Genomic DNA, 24,878 nt, shown 5'->3' with positions numbered 1-24,878 from the left:
TGGGATTTGAAAAATAGGATTGATTCATTTATATCAATTATTCAAAGGAACGGGTCTTTAATGACCTTGGGAGAGCTATCCTGGAGAATGCCTGGAAGGGATACAATGCAAGCCTTTTTTCATATGGACAAACTGGATCAGGGAAGAGCTATCTGATGACAGGATATGGAGGAAACAAGGGCCTTGTTCCCATGATTTGTGAAGAACTCTTCCAGGAAATTAAGCAGCATCAAAACAAGGATGGACAGTTTTATGTAAGGAGTAGGCATCACATGCACAGTAAATATGAGTTGATTTCAAATATATTATGGCACCAAAAAGTGCCCCTTTATTGATTCTCAATTGTCTTTTGTAGGTTTATTTTAGCATGTTTGAGATCTACAATGAACAGGTACGTGTAAGTATTGCACTGTACAAAACTTAACTGGATGGAGCAAACCTAGATGTGTGCTGTTTACTAATTTGAATAGGCAAAAGTTAACCCTCTACAAGGACAATTGTGGACACAACTTAAGTTTTGCCTCTCTTTGGTGCAATGGCAGCTTTGCCATTCTGTCACATACTTTTATTGATTTATATGATTTTTTTAAAGTTCATTTGTTTCTTATGAAAATTCAACAAACATATTAAGAGATCACTAGAAATATGTAGAAGTTACAATATGGGAACAGGCCATTACAACTCTGTGTAAATGAGCTCATCCGACCTGCCCTCTGTTCTAAATCTCTTCAATTTAATCTTGTATCTATGGCTTCTCTGCTCTTAACTTTTCAGCTGCTAGAAATAACCTGCTTCTATCAACACTGTGTCTACCATATTGTTGCATAATCTGCACAGTTCTAACAAAACCAAAAAAAATTCAAGTCTCTCAGTTATTATTATTTGCTCATACCAACTAAAGGTCTAATGAATCTGCATTGAATTATTTCAAATGACTGGGCACAGGTTGTTGCCTACTATTTGTAAACCTGTTTTGTGTATTGTAGCTCCATAGATTCTATTTCTGTCCATGTTGATAATTACATATTTTGATTTCGAAGGTTCAGGACCTCCTGTCAAAGGGTCGAAAGCCTAATGGCCTGAGAGTGCGGGAAGGCAGGCATGGATTTTATGTTGAGTGCCTTAAGTCAGTGCCATGTAGCAGTTTTAAGCATCTTGAGGCTTTGCTGGATCAAGGAATTCGGAACAGAAGTGTCGCATCCACTAACTGGAACACCACCAGCAGCAGATCCCACATGGTGATCAGTATCCATTTTCAGCAGGTACAAGGTGCAAGCCCATTTAGGGAGCTAGAGAGGAACATGGAAATTTTTTAACATCTAGGGTGTTAGGCTCACTCCCAATAAAAATCCATCTAGTGGCGGCACTGCTAATGAACATAACATGATATTTGCTAATGCTGAATGGCAATGATTGGAACAAATGACATCAAATAGCATAATATATATCATCAGGTAAATTTTTCAGTTACATTGAGCATTTATTTACATACAATTCATTAAATTAAATAAGTTAGATGTGTTATTAAGCGTTATTATATATTTAGCAAATGCAAACCCCCAAAGCCAAGCAATAGCCTCCTCATTTGCTGAGTTTAAGGTGATTAGTGCAGCATTGTTTGTATCTCTCCACAATTGTGCAAAAGGGATTTGTACTGAGGCCCCAGTGGTGGACGTTGGCTGCACAGTGGCCCTATCCTATCATGAACCTGTTTAGTAAGGACCACTGTAGCCGTGGTAGTTCAAAGCCTGCCATTCGACTGGTGGGGTACATTCCGTGTTTCCCATTCCATGATCTAAAGGATGTCTGCTAGTAGATCTTGCTCTTGAAGTGTGCTCCATATGGGGTATTGAAATGGAAGGCAGGCAGTAGGTGGGTTGAACGGGTCATTATGGGGTAAAAGTGAGGTGCAGCACGGATGGTTTCAACCAGCTTGTGGGTTTTCATCAGTCAGCGGATGTGTGGTGGAGTGATATTTGCGAAGACAGGAAGCCAGAGGAGGGGTGTTGAGCGGAGAGTTCCAGTTATGATTGTTGCATTCAATTGAGTCTCAGCAAGATGTGTGTGATAACCTTCACCAGACAGGTGCACAGTACCCTGCTGCAGTGTATAATAGGGCTAGTGCTGAGGTCTGGAGTGTTGCAGCAGCAGCATCCTACATAGATCCAGCAGGCTTGGTTATTAGGTTGTTCCTGGTTTTAACCATTGCTGCTGTTTTCTTCAGATGTTCCCCAAAGGGCAGAGTCCTACCTAGAGTCACTTCCTAGTATGTTGGGTTGGGATCATGCTTTAGTCTCTGGCCATCCAAGTAGATATGCAATTATTTTTTGGCACTGGCAATATAGATGTGGAATACACTGGATATGCTTTTAGAGGGATTCAATATGAGATGCCATGTGCTGCAATAGTCCATCAACTTTTAAAGATTTTATTAAGGATCTGGTCCAGAGTGCAGAATGATGAAGCTTGGGTGGTGCTATTTTTAAGTGTTATGATAGACAATTTAACAGACTAAGTACTTAATACTGTCTCTTACCTGAATAAGGTTTGAAATAAAAGCTTTGTCTGGTAAAGTAGTGCTTTGAACCAAAATTCTCACCAAAAATTAATAGAGTTAATAATTTTAAATAGAGAGAAGTTATGCTAAACCTGGATCAAACTTTGGTTATACCACACTTAGGTTACTGCTGTGCTTCCAGTTGTCATATTATAAGATAAAGATATACTGGAGAGGGTGCAGAGAAGATTTGCATGGATATAAATATCAGGATTTGACTGACAGGCTGGATCTCTTTTCTCTTGAAAAAGGAAGGCTGAGAGGTAACTTAATAAAGTTATTTAAAATTATGAAAGGTTTTGATAGAGTGAATACAGAGAGAATGTTTCTTCTTGTGAGGAAGAGCATAACTAGACAGACAGTCACCAAGAAATTCAATGGGGAATTCAGAAGGAACTTCTTCACCCAAGAGTGGTGGGAATGTGAAATTTGCTACCATTGAAATTTAGTGATGGCTCAGGGATTAAACGGGACTTGCATGGCTCTCCTACCAGGTTTGCCTGCAGCTTCATGGGGGAGGCTGTGTTCCTTTGTTGTCAACCGCTCAGTGCCAATAGAGGAACCCAGGAAGGATGGGGGGGCTGCTGAAAGTCACCCCCTGCCCTTACCTTTGACCCCCCGTCCCTTTCTCTGGCAACCCCATCCCCTTAATCCCCATCCCACTCTCAGTCGTCTGTGTCCTGAGATCTAGCGTCAATCCTAGACCGAAGGTCTGGGCTTAGCTGGCAACTCTCAGGAGCGGGTTTTCCACCCCACTGGAAGCATGATTGCGTGAGAGACCTGATGCTGGCCAGTTAGGTACTTGATAAGCACTTAATTGCATTGGGCCTCCCCCCCCCACCACCGCCCGCCCCGACCCCAGTGGGGGGATTCCCCGTTGTCGGAACAAAATCCAGCCTACTGTTTCATGGGCACTGGTGGCGCTCTGATATATTGTTCAAGTGGTTATTCTTCATATGTCTCAATAGTCAGCATTTGCCGGCAATTCAACCACGGAAAATGTCAAGGTTGAGCCCAGTTCTCGCCACACCTAATAGCTCACTTAACTGATATTCCAGAAAGGATTGCTGAAAAGCAATCAAGAGCAGGAACTTTAAAGGAGCCTTACTAACCCAGAATCTAACCTTATATCCTGTACATCTTTAGAACTAAAGCATTACATTTTGAGAAATGAGTCAGATGTATCATCCTCAAGTACCCATATTAAAGAATCTAGGAAAGATCACATCATTGGAGCTCAAAGAAAATTAAGTCAAATTTGAGGAAAAAACTTGGGAGCTCAGACAGTGATTGAAAGCATGCATCTGGTGGCCTTTAATAAAAATGTTAGGAGTGTCCAATGACTGATAAATGAAGATACAAGTGATCATGATAGCAAGGGCCCTCCAAGTTTTAACAATTCACTGTGTGAAAGCTGTCAAAATCTGAAAACTAGAAGCTATACTCAAGGCACGTGCTACATCCTTAAATGTTATTAGAGAATGGAAATCTTTTGCATACTGACTCTTAATGCATTTGGCAATATGTATAAGTCCGTATTGGATTCTCTATTATACTGGATCTCTAGGGTAAGTATATGTGAAACACTAATTTCAAAACGTTCAATTTCTATCAATTCAGTAATGCCGATCACACAATATTTTATCAGGGGTATTAAGGAACATGCAATGAAGTATGGTAAGCATTTTTTATTCTACAATTGGCTGTATACTTTTAATTACAATGAAAAATATTCAAAGCTGTGAATGGTTTCTAACTGTTTGTAATCCTTAAACTGCTGACAGTTCCAAATCATAATCTTCCTGAATTGGCTTTTCGTTACAATTTTTCACCTATAAATATGTGTTACTGAAGCCCACAAAAATCATATGGCAATAAGCTATTCATATATTAGGAATAACTTTTCTTCTATAATGTTAACCCAACACAACCTTGGGCCTCACTTGCCTTGGATTTCCTACCCCCTTTACTGACTGTTATCACCCCTGGAAACCCGTCACAACCACTTATTTTATGCTGGAAACTGTTTGCTTCCCTAATGGCAGCCTGATGCCATCCAAAAACCAGCTGCCTGCTCATCATTCATATCAGTTTCCATTCCACAGAATGTAAATGAGACCTGGCCATTCTTCATTATTGCCACTGTCGTTCTCAGATAGGCGTAATGCCTGCTAGGCTGAGTTCCCTCCCAAAAGTGAAAATAGAGCCCGTACACTATGTTGTCATCTTTTTCATATTTTCTGCAACAAAGGTTATTTTTAGAAACCTACAAGTTCTTTTTGATGTCACTGGCAGTTGCTACCATCCCTTGGGTACAGCAGTCACAGAGCAGGAACCCAGAGGTCAAAGATCAGAAGACAGAGGCATGACACAGACTGGGTGCACTCTGGGAGGATGTATGTGGCTTTTTGAGCAGAGGGCTTTCTTACCTTATCTCCTACCCAAATGTGGAAAGTTACTTTGGAATCACCACAAGGAAGTCTAGTTTTAGAACTGGAATCCTGTCCATGATTACATGAAAACAACTAGCAGAGATTGTTAGAAAATAAACCATCAAATGCAGCTATCCCAATACATTACTAATTTAACAAGTTTTAGTTAATTAACTCCACTGAATGATGTTGCCTGTGCCATAAATGGTTTATTTTTAATAAATTAACACTATTCAATATGTATGAATGCCATGTGTTCAGGTGTCTTTGTTTTAAAAAGTGAGGGCATGTGGTTGTTTTGGTTGTCATTGCATCGTCTTTTTACATCATGTCCTACATTGTGGTTGAGGAGGATTGACTGGTGGATTGATACCATCAATGCTGAGGATTGTCAAAAGATGATCTCATTGGATCACAGTCATTGAAAGGGGGAGGCAGTGGCGTAGTAGTAATATCGCTGGACTAGTAATCCAGAGACTCGGGCTAATGCTCAGGGGATGTGGGTTCAGATGGTAGCTGGTGGAGTTTGAATTCAGTTAATAATTCTGGAAGATAAAACTAGTCTCAGTAATGGTGACCAAGAAACTACCTTTGATTATTGTATCAACCCATCTGGTTCACTAATGTCCTTTAGGGAAGGAAATCTGCCATCCTTACCTGGTCTGGCCTACATGTGAGTCCAGACCCACAGCAGTATGGTTGACTCTTAACTCTGAAATGACCTAAGAATAGCTATTAAGGATGGGCAACAAATGCTGGCCTTGCCAGTGCTGCCCACATCCCATGAAAGAATTTAAAAAAAGAACACTGGACCCAGTGCTTACATTGCAATACCCTACAATTAGAATCAGTAATTGTATTAAAGGAGAGTTCAAATAAAGTAACAGAATGGCATGATGCAAAGAAAGGTAGCCCATGCTGGAAACAGAATCCATTATTAAGGAAATAGTAATAGGACATTTAGAAAATCATAATACAATCAAGCAGAGTCAACATGGTTTTATGAAAGGCAAGTTGTGTTTGACAAATTTATTAGAGTTATTTGAGGATGTAGCAAGCAGGCTGGATAAAGGGGAACCTGTGGGGCTGGATTTTTGTGGAGGAGGCAGGAGGTCAAGTAGGGAAATTTCCCAACTCGACAGACCCTGCCCCCTTTAAAAAGGCCCATGTTTTTATTCCGGGGAAGTGGGAGTGGGATGAAGTCAGTCTTGTCACCTCTGGAGGTAGGTCAGGGGTTGCAGCAGAGGCCGATATTTGGCGAAGCTGGCAGGCTGCAATGCCTACCTCTGTTTACTGGGACATTGGTTCAGTCGTAATGATGAATGTCAGGTCCTTAAACCCTCACCCCTCATCCTCCACCCACCTCACATGCCCCTATACACTCTCCATGCCTCCTCAGGCCACCTGCTCCTTCCATGCCACCCCATATCTCCCACACCTGCTCCATGCCCCATATCCACATGCCCCCCCATGCATTCTCCATACCCACTCTTCCAGTATCTAGTATGTACAGAACCAGTGAGCCATTGGTGAAGTCTGACACATCTTTGAAATACTAGTCATGGCATTGTGAGGGCCAGTATTGTCTATACGTGCATTGTTTAATAGTGGGTACTTTCTTTCAGATGTATTCCCAATGTGTAGAAAGGAGATGTGTTATAATAGAAAGTTAACACGATGGATGTAATTGGAAGATAAGAGATGACTTTATAATGACATGAGCCCACATCTTAATTCACCCAACAGAAAAAAAAAAATGCTCGACCATGGAAATTGATCGTGTCTCTTGCCGGTGATGTTGGGCATCCCACCATCCATCCCATCACGATGTAATTCAAAATTAAAAATCGGTCCCCACATGTGTGGTATAAGCAATAGCACTACCAGGTCCTTCAATAGTTAATAGTGCTGATTTATATCTCTGTGTTGGTTGTCCATCAGATTAGTGGCCTTAGCTGTCTAGAGCCAAGACGTTGTTGTCCTGTGCCACAAAGCAAGTGAATTATCCACTATTGACTCCATTATTTATATCTAATGGTATTGATTGTCAACTGCAAGGATTTTTCCTGTTCATAATTTATTCCATATCCACGTTAAATTACAATCATGTCATTCAATGCTGGGGTATTATTGAGAAGCAATATATTTTTCAGCATCAGTGAATAGTGTATCACAGGGCCGTTAATATAGCTCTGAAGCACAGCCTGTTGCTTTTTCTAATTCTATCAGTCCTTTAAAATTCTACAAAATAATATACATGAAAGAGATTAGCCAGAAATTCAATTTCTATCATTTCATTTCTTGAAAGGTTGCTTAAATATTGGTATAAACCTTTTTCAGCAAAATGAGCCAAATGTTCCCTATTTCCAACCTAACATTGACCATTGCAATAAAGCTCTCACCACCATCCACCATGTCTGTATTTTCATGTTTTGTTAAACATTTTTCATCTTAATTTTATTGCCCACAGTTCTTAGCGTGTCTGTTGGATGTCACTCAATTTGACAGTTACCTTGATAATAGCTCGATAAAGAAGTAAATAACTGTTTAGTATTCGTAACAGATGTTTGCAGACCAATTCATGATGAAGCATTCGGAGATTAACCTGGTGGATTTGGCTGGCAGTGAAAGGCAACAAAGTGCGGGAGTTGTTTCTGACAGATTCAATGAAGCACGAGCAATCAATCTCAGTCTAACAACTCTTGGAAATGTTATTAGGTGAGCTTAACCCAATCTGACCTTTCTTCAAAAAAATAAATGAAACCGATATTGCATCTGGAGTTCAGCTTGCAGTTTTTATATTTATGCTGGTTCCTGCACTGGCAATTCTTTATACTAAACAAAATCAGTGGGACCAAGCCTTGACGTCTTTATGTACCTGTTGTTAAAGTGAGAAACTGCTTACTGTTCATTACGTATTATGCAGTTCCCTATCGGACAAGGCTGTGGGCAAGAGAGTTCAGTACATTCCGTATCGCAACTCCATACTGACCAGATTGCTTAGCACGGCACTAGGAGGGAACAGCAAGACCATTATGGTGAGTCTTGATGGCATGGTTGAAGTTTCTAATAACTTTTCTCAACTCAGGAAGGTCAAAAATGATCTTAAACTGTTTCAACTGCATTTTTCAAAATTATATCTAACTCTACTTGGGTGAAATTGTGGTAAGGACAAGTTAGTACATTTATATTTTCAACTCCAGGGCAGCTCAGTGATTGATGCATTTTGGAACACCTGACTCCTGCTGTCTATTCATTAGAGGGAATACAAATTCTATTGAATTGTTATAATATAAGTGTAATAAATAAAGATATCTATCCATTTATCAGTGTATCATACACAGCCTTTTATGGTGCTTTATGTCCATACCGGTTGTATTTTCAGACTGTGAGGTGAGGAATAATAAACTAGCCAGTTTATTCAACTTGTGAAGAAGACGTCATAATCGATCCCAACTGCTCACAGAATTAAGACCCATTAGTGACCATGTCATGACTGGAATGTCACCGAGTTCTACGAGTTACCAAATTTGCAAACCATGCAGCATAGTCCACCTAACCATGAAGCAAAGAAAATTGCTGATAAATTTCTGAGAGTGCCCCAGTGACTGAGTGTGACGCTTGAGCCATACAGACTAGCAATGTGCCCACTCTGTCCTTCATTGGCTGTTCTATGCTGTAGCAGTGATTAGGAGCTATAACTAGCCATTGTGCCCATGGTTTTGGGATTGGAAAATGAATCCCTGACTGCTGTCCAGTGGTGGCTGACAGAAAGCTAGCATATGTGGACATCAGATAAAAGCTGAAACAAGCTGAAACTGCCCTCAGTTTACAGTACTGACACTCCCACAGAGTTTTCACAGCCCCAAGTTGTAATGTTGGTAGGAAGTCAGCAGATCCCCTGCTGAAAAGGCATAAATGGACATTTTCAATTGTTTAGGCTTTTTCTCCACCAATCCTGCCAGTTTTTCGGCCACCAAATTTAGCATGGGAGACCAGAAGAGCTCCAGTGGGATTCCTATGTCTCACTGTTTAGGTTCCCACATTAAGAATGCTGCTAGTACCAGAGGACTACTGGTATCTATGGAATTGTTTTACAGGGGAGAAGGAAGAAAATCAAAAAACACAAGATAATTGTTGCATGTTCTATGTAAGAAAGACACAAAAAAAATACAGAGAGTAACTGCTAAGCTTCCAACATGTTTCTGCAAATATTTAAGAAAGTAAAAGTGTTTAGCAATCCATTAGAGGGTGGAAAAAGAGCAGCTAAACCTCCAAATAAATGACAATGGACTGAAATTGCTATTTCAAAAAATTATGGCCCTGAAATTATGGCATGAATTGAAAGGTATGAACATTTAATGTATTCATTTCAAATTCCTTTTATGGCTATTTTAGCATTGACATTAACCTTTTAAAATAAATGGATTAACACATCCCTACAATAGCACGAAAGAGGAATTTCAAATGCATAAAGCTTTTATACCTATTACCACACTTTATAATTTCAAGGGCTATGATTTTAAATAGAATGTGATCTCACATAGCTGATCTTATAGGTTAATACTCCTATTTCCAGTAGTGAAATTGGTTTATGCTTTAGTAAATATTTAAAGGATACCATCTTCATGAAAAGTGGCTGACAACATTCGCCATTTGTTTCAAAACACATGATGTAGAGATATAACTCACGCTGAAATGGATCACTGTGGTACCTGTGTATGACATGATGACAAATGTGAGCATGATTTTTCTCCTTTCCAAAACAATAAAACGTCTGCTACCGATTCAAGCCCCACCACAGTGACTTAATGATTCTGATCTGAGAAGAGTTCAATTCCATTTGTTAAAGATGAAGGATTTTCCGCTCCGCACTCACCAGCCTGGGATTTTCTTGAAAATTAAAATCAAGGGCTGCTGAGTGCAGGGACAAAAACCTTTGGCTCAAATGCTGACTTGCTGGACAGAAACTGAACAGCATAGCACAGCACAGAGCTCTTTATTTACGGACGATTTCCTGTAACTGCAGAGAACTTATTCTCTGACATGCCGAAGTACAAATGCTCCAGCCCATTTCACTAAAACGTCAGGATTCTGGGCAGAAAAGCTTTGAAGTAGTCAGACTTCAGCATTACTGAAGGTATCTTATCGCTGTGTTTTACATTGCCTTTGTTGTTTGGTTTGATTATTACACAAAGATTTTGGAGAGAATGCACTGGTTAGCACTGGTGAAAAGAGACATTGGTGTCACTAGACTAGTAATCCAGAGGCCCAGGCTAATGCTCTGGGGACATCCCACCATGGCAGCTGGTGGAATTTAAATTCAATTAACAAATCTGAAACTGAAAACTAATCTCAGTAATGGTGACCATGAAACCATTGTCGATTGTTGTAAAAACCTATCTGGTTCACTAAGATGGGGAAGAAAATCTATTGTCCTTGCCTGGCCTGGCCTACATGTGACACCAGACCCACAGCAATTTCTCAACTGCACTTTATGGCCTAGCAAGCCATTCAGTTCAAGGGCAATTAGGGATGGGCAACAAATGCTGGCCTTGCCTGCGATCCCACAGGCCATGAAATAAATTAAATCCCTGAACTACCTCCTCAATAAATGGAATAACGAATGCCTCTTTTTCTCCTTTTCTTTTACAATATGCATTCATAGGCTTGTGCTTAAAATTAAATTAACTGTCATTTGAGGACCTTTTAGTAGTTTAATGTAAGACACTGTTTTTAATTCATGTGAAAAGTGGGGTACTGAACAAATCTTTATGGGTATTTCTTGTTCAGATTTTGAAATGAGTGTGTTTAATTTATAATCATTGACTGCATTCACTCCCGCATACTGATTGTTTACTATAACTATTTCCAGGTTACAACGATAAGCCCAGCAGACATCTATTATGATGGGACCATGTCAACATTACGATTTGCTGAAAGGTAAAGAAGGACGCTGTTTATTCCTAAATCTTCTAAATCTCTGAATCAACAACAAAGCAAAATATTGAATGGAATCTGTAGCATTTTTGCTCTCCCAATCTGTCCTTCAGTGTAGAGAGAAGGTGAGTGGGGCCCAGTCATTAGTGAAGTTCTGCACAATTTGACGTCAGGCAATTACCTTTACTATCTTTATAAATGATCTGGATGAAGGAATTAGGGGAAATTTATGCAAGTCTGCAAATGAGGTGAAGAAATTTGTGGGCGTGAAAAGACCGGAAACGATAAGCCTATTCTCCCATTGCACTGCAATCTATGTCTATAATTTTTAAAATTCAATTACAGGATATGGACATTGCTGGCTGGGCCAGCAATTATTACCCATCCCTAATTTCCCTTGATAAGGTGGTGGTGAACTGCCTTCTTGAACCGCTGCTGTCCGTGTGATGCAGGTACATCAAGGAGCCATGGCAAAACTGGAGTCAATGGGAATCAGGGGAAAAACTCTCCACTGCTTGGAGTCATACCTAGCATGAAGGAAGATGGTTGTGGTTGTTGGAGGTCAATCATCTCAGTCCTGGAGCATCACTACAGGAGTTCCGCAGGGTAGTGTCCAAGGCCGAAACATCTTCAGCTACCTCGTCAATGACCATCCTCCCATCATAAGGTCAGAATTGGGGTTGTTTGCTGATGATTGCACAATGTTCAGCACTATTCGCAACTCCTCAGATACTGAAGAAGTCCATGTCCAAATGCAGCAAGTCCTGGACAATATCCAGACTTGGGCTGACAAGTGGCAAGTAACGCTCCCATCACACAAGTGCCAGGCAATGACCATCCCCAACAAGAGAGAATCTAACCATCACCCCTTGATGTTCAATGGCATTACCATCACTGAATCCACCACTATCAACATCCTGGGGGTTACCATTGACCAGAAACTGAACTGGACTAGCCATATAAGTATTGTGACTACAGCAGGTCAGAGGCTGGGAATCCTGTGGCGATTAACTCACCTCCTGATTCCCCAAAGCCTGCCTACCATCTACAAGGCACATGTCAGGAGTGTGATGGAATACTTCCCACTTATCTGGATGAGTGCAGCTCCAACAACACACAAGAAGCTTGACACCATCCAGGATAAAGCAGCCCACTTGATTGGCACCCTCAGCCATCAACTTCTGCAGGCTGTCATCACGTATAGCGAGAATGGATTTGCTGCAAGCATTTTGATAAGGGAGTTCCTGCAAGAGGCAACCAAAAAGAAAGTAGGTGGATCAACAGGGAGTATGTCACATAGTCATATTGATCATCAGGAGCCTGTTTGATCAGCTCTAGGCATCTGAAAGAAATTTACTATGTTTCTTTCCTGAAGTGGCCAAAGGTTTTTCCTCTGTGTTTTTGCCTTTCCCATGGACAGAATTTTCCTGTTGGCATGTGGGGGCAGGCCCCGCACGCCTGCGCATAAAATGACACACGGTGACGTCAGGCGAGCGCCCCGACATCACTGCGCGCCACCGTGATATTTCATTGGGCAGGCACGCGTTGATCTCCGATGCTCACCCGCCATTAATTAACCGCAAATTAAGGCCCTTGAGGCGCCAATTGACGGCGATTTTTCGGCGCCCGTGCAATCTTTGGGTCAGCGCACAGGCACAACAGGCAGGCGGGTAGGACACATTTGTATTAACCTCATCTACAGGCGGGATAAGAGGGCTCAGTGGGGTCGCGAATGTGCTCTGTCAAATATTGACTTTTCAAAGTTACTGATACTTGTCTGTGTGATCTGCGATACTTCAAAACGCATACCAGCTGCTTTGTCTGGACTCACAACCTTCAGGTCAGCACCCTGCAGTGAGGAATCTTTTTTGGGCCTACATGTTTCAGAAAGCCTTCCTTTAGCCTGGGAATGGGGGCTGAACTGTCCACTGGAGGCAGCTCCTCTGAGGAGGACGGGAGGGTGAGAAAGGGGAGGAGGCCAGGAGTGCACATTCAGCCTCCAGGGGAGCCACCTTTTGGAGGTCAGGCGCAGGCACAAGGGATGCAGGACCAAGAGGTAGTCCAAGGCGGAAGAGGCCGCAGAAGACCCCAATATCATGCTGCCAGGGTATACAGGTGGCAGAGCAGCTAGCTCAGTATGTCTGAGGTGCAGTGCTGAAGGAGGCCCCTTGTCTCAAGGGAGACAGTCAACTATATCTGTCAGATGATTAGGCCTGAGACCTCCGCAAACTGTGTGGGTGGGCACCGCATGCCAGTGGCTCTAAGGGTCACAGCTGCCCTCAACCTCTATGCCTCTGGCTCCTTCCAGGGGCCGATGGGTGATCTTTGTGGTGTCTCCCAAACAGTTGTCCACACTTATGTCAAGGAGGTTACAGACACTCTGTTCAGTGTGCATTGACCTTCATTCACTACTGTTGGGACCAGGCCAGCCAGACACAGTGAGCCAGAGGTTTTGTGGTGATTGCTGGCTTCCCCCGCGTCCAAGGGGCTATAGACTGTACACATGTGGCCATCAAGGTGCCAGCAGGTGAGCCCGATGACTTCGTCAACAGGAAGGGCTTCAACGTGCAGATAGTGTGTGATCACAGGATGCTGATTCTGCAAGTCTGTGCAAGGTACCCAGGCAGCCCTCACGATGCCTACATCCTCAGACACTCCCAGGTGCCGGGGCTCTTCAGTGCTCCAGCCCGGCTTGATGGATGGCTGCTGGGTGACAAGGGCTATCCCCTCAGAAGGTGGCTCATGACGCCTCTCTGCCATCCAAGATCAGAGGCTCAGCAGTGGTGCCACGCCTCCACAAGAGCTGTGGTGGAGAGAGCCATGGTCTTCTCAAGATGTGCTTCTAATGCCTGACACTCCAGTACCCCCCTGATAGTGGTTGCATGCTGCGCTCTCCACAATCTTGCGCTGGAAAGGGGGGACGCAGTGGACAATGAAGATGTCAACGCAGTGGCTGCAGCCGCACACGATAAGTCCAGCAGTGAGTCCAAGGATGAGCACGCACAGGGAAATGCTGAGGGGGTAGACGCTGACCCAGGAGTACTCCAGGGAGGCAGGGACACCCGGGAAGCTTCAATCCAATGAACCTTCAGCTAGCACACCACAGGTTGACCTCCAGGACAACCTGGGCTGTAAGCTCCATATTCGATACCTGAGTGCAAAATCTGCCTGGTTAGGAACATTAACTAAGGGCCTTGTTAATAAAGCTGAATGTCCCACAAAACACTCATTACACTTTTGGAAACCATCCACCTGCAGAAGAAAAGAGGCACCCTCAGCCATGGTGACATGTCTGAATTTAATATTACAACCAAAGAAACTTAAGGAAACAAAATGACAAAGGTGTTAAAAACCACACCGACTCATAAAGACCTCATTGCGGGCCAACACAAAAGCACCAGTGATAAACCCGTGGTGTGCCTAAGGTGCCTTCTGTTTACGTTTTCGGGGGCTACGTCTTGGTGCTGACCCCTCGCTGGAAGTGGCATCTGAGACAGCCTGCTGACTCTGCTGTCCTGTTGGCCTCGATGACCTTGATGGTCGTCCTCTGGCCCGTGGAGCCTGTGCTGGCCCCGCCTGGGAGGGAGCTGCCAGTTCCACAGCTGGCATCTCCCCAGTCATCACAGCCTCACTGGATGCAATGGTCACTGGCAGAGAGGCGGAGGAGCTGCCGCCCTCATCCGGAGCGCCCTGAGAGGAGCCGGCAGAGATAAGAGGCAGCTGCTGCGCTGATGAGAGGTCGCTTCAGACCTCCCTGCTCACCGTGGATGGATGGACACCGAGCAGGGAAACTTGGTGCCCAGTCCATCTTCCACATTGGCAATGACCAGCTGAGGTCAATGCCGATGTGAGGGCTTGCTGGTCAGAGCGCATCCTCAGGAAGCCCTGATGGGTCTCCTGGAGGAGCCTCTCTACAAGAGTCACCACTCTCCCCATGGAGGACGCATGGCGCTCAGCCATGAGGCTCATTGCATCGGCAATAGCCCACGTAAACTTCTCCACCACAGACACCAAGCCAAGCATAGCCTCATGTATCTCCCCCAGATGCTCCCGCACACCCGGCCGCATTTCCTGCGCTTGCTGCATCACGGACGACTCCAGAAGAACATCACCAGGCACCGACTGAGCATGTACCTGCTCCCCTGCAGTCCTCTGACTGCTGGCATCATGGGCACTCTCTGTCTCTGCCAGCTCCTCCGGTGACTGTGAAATGCCGTCACTGCTGTGCCCCGGGACACTAGCCGATGTTCTAATTCCCACCGAGGTGCTAGTATCTGTGCCTTCCTTGCAGAGATGGTGTGACGCTGGTGAGACTTCAGGGCCCTCAGGTGTGAGAGGGGGCCCCTGCTGCTCCTCCTCCTGGCCCTGCTCCGCTGATGCTGAAAGGAAGAACAAGGACATTGGATCAGTTAACGTGGAGAGAATGTCAATGTGCATCCCTGTCCCCTGGATCATTATACCCTCATCCTTCCATAAGCAATGGTCAAGCCATGTTGCAAATTTCAATCAATGAGCATTCAGCACTGCCGTGGCTGTTGGGAGAACAATGGTGACCTCACTTCTGGGCAAGCATGCCTGCCCGTGACACACCAGCCTCACTAACACCGTTGGACCTGGGCGCATGGCGCCTCTCCAAATCCAGGGTCTCCTGCTCGAAGCGGCTGAGAATCGGCAATTGTGCCGGGCCGCCGCCAGTCCTCACCCGCTCGGCGGCATTATGTGCATTCTTTCCTGAAAAGGAGAGAAGAGCATTGATTAGTGATACTTGTACCTGGATTCTCTTCACAGACAGCCCACCCCAGCCAGAGTGGGACATTGCAGGGCTCCAGTGCCTCCTCACCCCGCTGCTGCCGAACACTCACACAAAGATGCTGGGCCTGTCTCCCAGCACCACCCCCCCCAACCCCACCCCCTTGGCCAAATGCTGCCTACGTCACATTAGGCACCACACGGTCTAACCTGCGCAAGCAAGTGAAGCGCAGAGGGCAGCAGATCGATCGGTGCTATGACACCTTGAATCTCCCCTCCCAGGATGCCATCCCCCTGACTTTGACATGTCCTGGAGTTCCAGCACTGCCCCTAGGTGCAGCTCTTCCAGGTTGCCCCCAAAACAATAATGTGGGTCTCAGTGTACCACATGCTGCAGGGGCAGAACCTATCTCTTCACCATCCTCTCAGGGTGACCTTGGCATGGGCAATATCTCTGGTCCACCCAGCGAAGGACATATGCCGCCAATGATTCAATGCAGTCACTACACTCAGACTTGTGCGGGGGGAAGCCTACCGGCTGGGTTAAGTGACCAACGCCAACATGGTACTCACCCTTCCTGAGCGGAACAGGTCGTAGAAGCGCTTGCGACACTGGATCCAGGTGCGCCGCACCACGTCGTGGAAGCTCACCACCTCCGCCACCTCCACCCGAGCACATTTGGTCATGTGGAGGGGGGCCTCCTCCTCCTGGCCTGGGGTACCAGGACCTCCAACCGTGCTGCCACCTCCTTGAGGAAGGCGGCAAGGCAATCATCTGACAAATGAGGGGCACAGTGCCCCCCTGCCCTATCCTCCTGCCTGGCCTGTTCACCAGCAGTGCTCTGAGAAGCCCTTCCACTGGCCGTGATTCGCAGCCTTTGAAAGGCTGCAGCAACTTTTTAAAATAGGCTGCCAGGTCGCCATTGGACCCGGTGGTCATTGCAGTCCCACCGCCGCCCGCCCACTCCCGCTGTCCTCGGGAGCCGCGATTCATGCTGGGCGGCTTTAATTGGCCCACCCGAGTAAAATGGCGGCGCAGACCTGATCGCGGGCGGCAATCAGGTCTGCATCCGCCCATGCCCGCTCCCGCTCCCACTCCACCCGCCCGATCGGCAGAAAATTCTGCCACATGAGATTGTGTGAATGATGCTACATTTAGGTTACTCCATGCCAGGCTAATTTTCCCTCCTACTTTGTATGCTGATATTTTCATGTGTACAATTGTATTCATAAAAATCCTGTGCAGACAGATTACTATCTATACCATGTGCATTACTGTATTATTTTTATCACAAAATTATGGCATGTGATGTTTTGCATTAATTAGATCAAACATGATCATCTGCTTTATAATATGAATTAGTGACTGACTCATGGCTCTTACTTGATTTCCCCTTTGCTTTACCTATCATTCTATCTTGTAGAACAGTTTGCTTATCCTCAAGTTTCCTAGTTCTAATTTAGGGATTACATTGAAAACTTGAAGCTATCTTTTCTCTTTTTAGATGTTATTGGACAGAATGTATATATTTAATGGTGGAATTTTCCCAGCCCGCTGGTGGCAGCCGTGATAGGTGGTGTGCGAGGAAAATATGGCGGGACCCACTTCACAAAGGTGTGAGGGCAGGTCACGATCTTCTGCTCAGCCTGCCAACGGCGGGCCGTGTTTCCCGCCATCGTCCGCTGGGAGCTAATTGTAATATATTTGCATATAATTAAAAGGCCATCCCGCCAGGCTCTTGGAACCCCGCCGTATCGTCCATCCACATCGGCGGGAAAGCACGCTGACATGTTTCACAACGCAGGTGACGTGCACTTGGCGGCCTGCACTTTGGAGGAACTGAGGTGAGTGAGCAGCAGCGTTCTCCACAGCTCACCCATTGTTTACAGGCCTCAGGGGTGCCGGAGGGTAGGGGTAACTGATGCCTGGCTCCACAGGTGTCTGCTGACGGGGTGGGGGGGTGGTGTGTCTGGGGCCAAGTGCTGGCCAGCCTCGGAGGCGACTGCTGAGGAGGGGCGGGGGTCAAGTGCTGCCCTGGTGCTGCATCCTGCGCACAGGCAATCGAGGTGAGGGCCAGGGTAAACGAGGGAAGTAGCCACGCATTCGGGACACCTGTATAAACTGACCATGCCTCTGTAACTAAGACAGATCAGGCGCAGTCACAATGATATGATTGGGGTCAGGCTCCTAGCCTGCCCGTCCATGCAAGCAACGTGGAGGCACCATAGGGCCACCAAGCGCTCCATACCTTACCCCCCCCACCCACCCACCCCCGGCACAGACTTCGAGTCACCACCACTTTATGCGACTGCAAAGCAGTTGAACTGCACACGTTGTATAATCTCCTCACCAACTCTGGCCATGCAGTAGTCACTGCTGGTGGCACTCACAGCCCCTTGCAATCTCAGCATCCTGGTTTGGACTAGTGTCCCAGGTTGACACAACAGCCATGCAGCGCACTCATCTCTGGCCATCCGAAGGGTGACCAGCACTCTCCAGGAAGCATTAAGGGGCGGTCACACAGGGCCAGGAAAGGTGCTAAGTGCAGCCATGATAACCGCGTCTCTCTCTCTTTCACGCTGCAGGAGGACCACATCAGGATCATGGATCCTGGTGATCTAGCTGTACGCCAATGACCTAGAGACTGTAGAAAACAGACGAGAGAGCCGCTGAGGCTCCTGGCCGCACAAAGACAGGAGCAGCAACCTCATGAAGAAGGGGCAGCCAGGGCTCCTGCACATGCTGCCCAGGAGCGACAGTGAGCTGTGGCTGGTCGGCGCCTAGCGACACCCAGAGTCTATAGATGCCACCTGCCATTCCTGCAGATGACTGAGAATCAGTGTCGCCGATGACTGCACACGTCTAGGGACCTGGTGGCTCACATCTGCCACTTACTGCAGGACTTGGCGTCAAGGGGACATGGAGGGCATCCACTGCCAGTGGCTGTGAAAGTGATCGCGGCAATCAATATCTATGCCAGTGGCTCCTTTCAGGGCTCCACAGGTAACCTCTGTGGGATTTCAAGATCCACCACCCACAAATGCACCCATGAGGTTACGGATGCCATCTTCTCCATGCACAACTTTGTGCATTTCACATGGGACTGAGACAGTCAGGACGCAAGGACCATTAGATTCGCCCTGATCTCAGGATTCCCACAGGCGCAGGGTACGATTGACTGCACTCATGTGGCGCACAGGTCTCCATCGCTATACTCAGTGGACTTCATCAACCGCAAGGGCTTCCACTCATTGAACGTGCAGTTGGCATGCAACCACCAGAAATGCACCCAGCAGGTATGTGCACGGTTTCCAGGGAGTGTGCACGACGCCTACATCCTGAGTCGCTCACAGATCCCTGCAGTCTTCCAGGGTCCACAGAGGCTGCTTCTTGGTGACAAGGGCTACCTACGGAAGCCGTGGCTGATGACACTCGTGCGGTGGCCTCAGACTGCAGTAGAGTGACGCTATAATGAGGCTCATGCAGCAGCTCACAACTTGATGGAGCAGACCATCGGGATGCTGAAGATGTGGTTCCGATGCCTGGACCGGTCTGGTGGTGCTCTGCAATACAGTCCGCAGGGGGTGTCATGCATTGTCATCGTCTGCTGTGCCCTTTACAACCTGGTGCTGCAACAGGGTGAGGAGCTGGCTGAGGAGGAGATGGAGGAGCTGCATGTCTCCTCCGATGAGGAGGATGCTGACGGGGATGAGGGTGAGGGGGCCCTTGGTGGTGACGATGACGAGGACGAGGCTCTCGCACTGGCTAAATGAGGCAGGCGCACTCAGGAAGCCCTCATAGTTGCCAGATTTGTGGAGGATGATGATGACATGCAGTGAGGTGTTCCCTAGATCCTCACATCACAGTTGTGAATGTTTGACTCCAGTCTGGCTTACCTTAGCGCCAATACCCCCTGCGAAAATGCTCCTGTCATGGAGATGCAGTGGAGGCCCTAATAGTCACTTGATCGCAGGAGGATGATGATGACATGCAGTGAGGACACTCCATAGATCTTCACATAGTCTCTGAGAATGTCTGACTCCTATCTGGCTGAGGGCAGCTCACTTACGCTCCATCATCAGGGCCATATCAGAGACACAGCCATGAAACTTTAGACATATCTGATGCTGTGTCCGCCTTCAGCACCTCAGCCCTTCAGGAGCTGGTGCACAGCATCACTGGTCACAGATGCTGGTGTGATGGGGGCCAGCCCCACCTTAAAGGTGCTGAGAACATACAGAGAGTATGAGGGAACTCTGTGGTGCCTGCCCACTACATTCTGGCAGCAATGACCAGCACCGCCGAGGTGTAGGCATCAGTTATGTTCCCAGGGAGTGTGAGGCTGGACCATCACTTTGGTCTGAAGGCTGCACAGAGCACAGGGAAGAGGCCCTGGACTGAGACACCTGCCTTTTATCTTGTGTAGAAAGGTTTGACATCTGAGTGACAAGAACACTGCTCATCAGAACAAGGAGCCATAGGCAGGGAGATATTCTTGGGAGTTTATTGACAATAGTGAACAGTATGTACAAGTGATTAACACCCATGCCCAGGCATTGCAACTACATTTTCTTAACTTTCCTAAGCCTGCCGCTATGTCTTGGTGCTCCCCGGACATCCACAACGGAGGTGGAGGCAGCCTGCTGACTGCTACACCTTGTCTGCGATGACTTTGGTGGGTGTCCTCTGGAGGGCTGAGACGTGGAGGGCCCCGACCTGCTTTCGGCGTCCTGTTGTGTGGGAGTGGCACCCTCCTTGGCCTGTGAAGCTGGATCTGCAGAGGTCACAGGAACAGGGGAGTCAGATGGGCCGGTCACTCCCAGAGTCATGTGGGTGCACCTGTGATCCTCCTCCCTATGGGTGTCCGAAGGCCCCTGGCTGACTCCGTGAGTGGAAGGGGTAGCTGGAGTGAGATCGAGCTGCCCAGCACCCGTCTCGTGTACACACTATGTTGCAGGCCAACTATGGCATCAGCGATGGAGTTAAGCCCGCGCAGCAGTGCAGTGACCAAGGTCACCATGGTGGCTGCCTTCTGCCAGTGTTAACCTCGGTGCATTGCAATGTTGGTGCTATCACCTCAGCCTGAAGACTGGCGGACTCCTCCATCATGCCTTGCAATCTAGGGAGTGAAGTGGACATCCCTTCCTGATGTTCCCGAGCTTGCCTTTGCAGCTCCAGCAACTGTGACATGACCGAATCCAGAGGCTCGTCACCTGACTCGGACTCAGCAATGTTCTGGCTTCCAGCAGTCCTCCAAGTGCAGGGGACCTGGGAAGTCCCTGCCTCCACCTGCTGTGGATCAGAAAATGTGATGTGGTCACAAGATTGTGGCCCCGAGGCTACTCTAAAGCTAGGTCCCACCGAGGTGTGTGTCTCTGCACTGGTGGAGGGTGTGGGTGAGCGCTGTGACGGGACTTCAGGATGGGTGCCTTTAGATTCCTCTTCGGAGGTTTTTTCAGAACTTGCTTGGAGGCCCTGGGTTGTGGACTCCGTAGGCTGTTTCCTAGATACGCCTGCGAAAGCAAGGGGAGATAATTAGTGCATAGCAGTGGCCTGTGTAAGAGGACACATCACTCACAGCATGGTTGTCTGATGGATGTTGCACTGCTGGATTCTCACTTGGTAGAGCAGCGCCTAGAATTCACTGTCAGCACAGGACCGGTCCCAGTCATCGCCGGCCAGCTGGATGGTTCTGTTTTCAAATTCTGTCAGAACTTTGAATTCCGGCATCCCTCCACCTGTCTGCGACCTTTCCCTCCTGTTGTGAGGCAGTTTGTCCTGCATGAATAGAGATGGGGAGAGTGTATCAGGCCACCTGCCGGGCCAGATGATAAGTATGCCTGGCCTGTGTGGGTGGTGAATGCTCCCATGGACTGGGTGAGGACAATGATGGTGTGTGTGAAAGAGTGAATGGTGATGTCCCTTACACTGGCTGTGAGTGAGGGCCCTGTGGATGTGTGATGGGTTTGAGTGTGTGTGAGTTGGGAGTGATGAGAAGAGTGACTTCCCTGGCGGAAAGGAAGAGATCATTCATTCTTCTGTGGAACTGGGTGGCTGTCCTCCTCTGCAGGATGTTCGCGCTGACCAACGCTGCCACCGCTTCGCAAGCCAAGTTCGTGACATTGCTACCCATCCTGCGGCCAGAGCGGGGGTAGAGCACATCTCGGCCGGCCTCAACGGCATCCAGCAGTCACTTGAGGGACCCGTCGTTGAAGGGGAGGGGGTGGTGGTGCTGCAGTCTTTTTGCCTTTGCAGGCCATGTCTCCCAGGCAATGGTGGTAAGCTGGTGGCGATGAGCACTTTGGTTGCGGCAGCCTTTTAAATATGGTGGCCGGCATGATGCAACAGCGATGACAAGTGGGCGAATGAGAGCCCGCCCGCCATGGAAACTGTGTGTTTCACAGGAGTGAATATATAATGAGAAGATACTGCGTGAAAACCCACCATTTTCTTCAGCGGGTAGAACTGCATTTTACCCGCCCACTACTGCAATTCTGGGAAAATTCAGCCCAATATTTTTTGATTTTATATTAGTTTCTAGCATTGGGAGGGTTGTTTAGTTAAATGTTGTTTTAATATGTACATTGATTGCTGTATTCGCATTATAGTTGTATGGTTGAATTCTCCAGTGCTTGAGCTGACAACCACTCTAATCTGCTAACCAGAGGGGAAATAATGTTCAGCAGTGCAATGCTGAGAACCATCCCTCAAGATGTTGAAAAACCACATTCATCCTTCCCATGTGGAAAGTAACTCTCACTAACACACACATTAAGCATTAGACATAACAAGATCCAGGTTTTTAGGCAAAAATCTAGGCTGCAGTCTATATCCTCGCCTGTTTGCCTAACAGGGAGAATAAGGGGAAGTCAAGCAATTATTTATGGTGGTGAAAAGACCTATGAAAAGAAGCACTAAAATATATTAGACACATTTTTTATAGATGGCATAACTTATTAAAAACACAAAGACTTATGCTTTCCATCTAGAACAGTATCTTCACCCACATTGAGTTCCTAATAAGAATGGTACTCAACGTTACCTGCTGAATAAAGACACTTCAAAGATTTTAAAATAACCTGATGTTGTTGTGCTGTGTAATATAGTTATGCATTATAATGATACATGGGTATGCCTAATGGCACACACATCACATGCACATTCCTTGTCTTTAAAGAGCTAAGAATATCCAGAACAGAGCAGTGATTAATGAAAGCCTAACTAAAGAGCTTCTCATAGATCTGAAAGAGGATAATACTAGGCTGCAGGCAAGAATTTCTGACCTGGAGAAAGCAGGAGATATCCACACTGATGAGCAAGGTTGGTTTATCACTTTTGTTATGGACCAGAAAGGGATTAATTTAAACAGCCCTGATTTCTCCACTCACTACCCTTCCGTAAACAGAAAGGTTTCTGATTTTTGATGCCCCCTTTATAAGTGGCGGTGTGGTTTCCCCAACCCTTCAGTTTCAGAGCTATCCAATCGTCTATTAATAATCCCACAGCAAACTCAAGATAAGGTTAAATAAAATGGTGGTTTATTTTACACTCACTCACACACACACCCACACACACACATACTGCGGGAACGGGTTTCGCAATGTCGCCTCTTTTTGCATTTATGCAATAAAAGAAGGATGAGGGAAGGAAAAGGGTTCAGGGCAAGACTATGATAAGAATAAGAGTTATGGTTTCATGTGAGCCCAGAGTCCAGAATCAAAAGTCCAGTGTCATCTTTTAGATGGCTTTGCCTGGCAGAATTCCTAGTCTTAATCCTAGGAACTTGGTTGCAGGTTGAGTCTGTTGAAGATGCAGCAAAGTATTCTTGTATCCTGGGTATTAATTCATTCTGTAGGCGAAATAGAGGGTTCTTTCTGGAGATCAGACTGTGAGAGAGATGGAGGTCAAAGGCCGGCTGCTCGCCTGGAGTCCGGTTTTCTCTTCTGAGATTAAACTACAACTGAAGATAAAATTCAAAAGCAGTCTAATTAAAGGAATTCAAACAGCTCAAGTCTTGGTCATGTGACAGGGTGGTTCCGGTTCGAGCTAATAAACTGACGAGGCACCCTTGTTAAAACCCATTGTGATTTGAGCAGGTAACTGAAGAACCATTAGTACAGTGTTGAAGGTGACAAGTCCCAAACAGCTCTGCTTTTTTCCAGAGCTGGCTGGTGCAGACGCATCACCTTTGTGTTGGCTTGTCTGGAATGTTTATATGATGCAAGGCGTGCTAAATTCCAGGGGTAAAAGCAAAATACTGTGGAAGCTGGAAACCGGAAATAAAAACAGAAAATGCTGGAAAACCTCAGCAGGTCTGGCACCGTCTGTGGAGAGAGAAACAGAGTTAACATTTTGAGTCCATATGACTCTTCTGCGGGAGATTCGAAACGTTAACTCTGTTTCTCTCTCCACTAATGTTGCCAGACCTGGTGAGTTTTCCAGTACTTTCTGCTTTTATTATATTCCAGGGGTTTCATGTGTTAGCATTTGTTCATGTTTAAACTGCTCAGAAGCTTCCAGAACTACCATCATGTGGCCATCATGTAAACTGTGGCCATTTTATCAGTCCAGTAATTGTCCATTTTGAAAAACAGAAGAAGAATTTTATAAAGTAGCCAGGCTGACATAGATATATGTATTTATTTTTCCTTCCTGGCTTCTGGCCAGGGCACTTTGCTACTCATTGGTTGAACACCTACTGTGGAGATATTTGAAAGTTTATTAAAAATACAGTGTTATGGGATCAGTGGGTCACCCTAGATATTCCAGTGAAATGGTAAGTAATGGTAAATAAGTAAATATCTTTATGCCTACTGGGCTGATAAAATTTTTTACAGGTATTTCACAGATGAAAATGATTTAATACTTACTACTGCCCTTGTTTTGCTATACTAAATTACTGTCATTAATTTTGTTAGTTCAGTATGATACTCATCTTTTGTCAAGAATTCAAGTAAAAACATACCCAGCATTCAGAACTTCGGCTGGGAGTAATTACCCACATGATTGCCCAGGCAGGCTTATCGCTACTGAATGATGCTCGCATATTACACTTACTTAACTGTTGTTTACCTGATCTGAAATGCCATTCATTATCCATTTCACTAAAAATTGATGCATTTTGCTTTATTATTCTTTTCTGCTGAAGGTAGATAAGGCAATATTAATGAAAGACGTTGCATTTAAATAGCACCTTTCA

The 24,878-nt window shown here is 46.1% G+C and overlaps 1 protein-coding gene across 1 annotated transcript in view; it reads left to right on the top strand.

The window, feature by feature from the left end:
* The window catches only part of LOC144693567 (kinesin-like protein KIF28), a 65,899-nt gene that overhangs the window by 12,263 nt on the left and 28,758 nt on the right, over positions 1-24,878 (top strand). The window contains exons 4-10 of the mRNA XM_078563409.1: positions 48-254; positions 356-391; positions 1,041-1,262; positions 7,553-7,707; positions 7,916-8,027; positions 10,865-10,932; positions 22,857-22,999. Coding sequence (XP_078419535.1) covers positions 48-254; positions 356-391; positions 1,041-1,262; positions 7,553-7,707; positions 7,916-8,027; positions 10,865-10,932; positions 22,857-22,999 — 943 coding nt within the window. The remainder of the gene's footprint in view (positions 1-47; positions 255-355; positions 392-1,040; positions 1,263-7,552; positions 7,708-7,915; positions 8,028-10,864; positions 10,933-22,856; positions 23,000-24,878) is intronic.

The sequence above is a fragment of the Cetorhinus maximus genome, chromosome 18 (genome assembly GCF_964194155.1).
Source record: "Cetorhinus maximus chromosome 18, sCetMax3.hap1.1, whole genome shotgun sequence".
Taxonomy (NCBI): Eukaryota; Metazoa; Chordata; class Chondrichthyes; order Lamniformes; family Cetorhinidae; genus Cetorhinus; species Cetorhinus maximus.
Note: the sequence above shows the minus strand (reverse complement) of the source record. Positions and strands in the feature narration are given on the sequence as shown.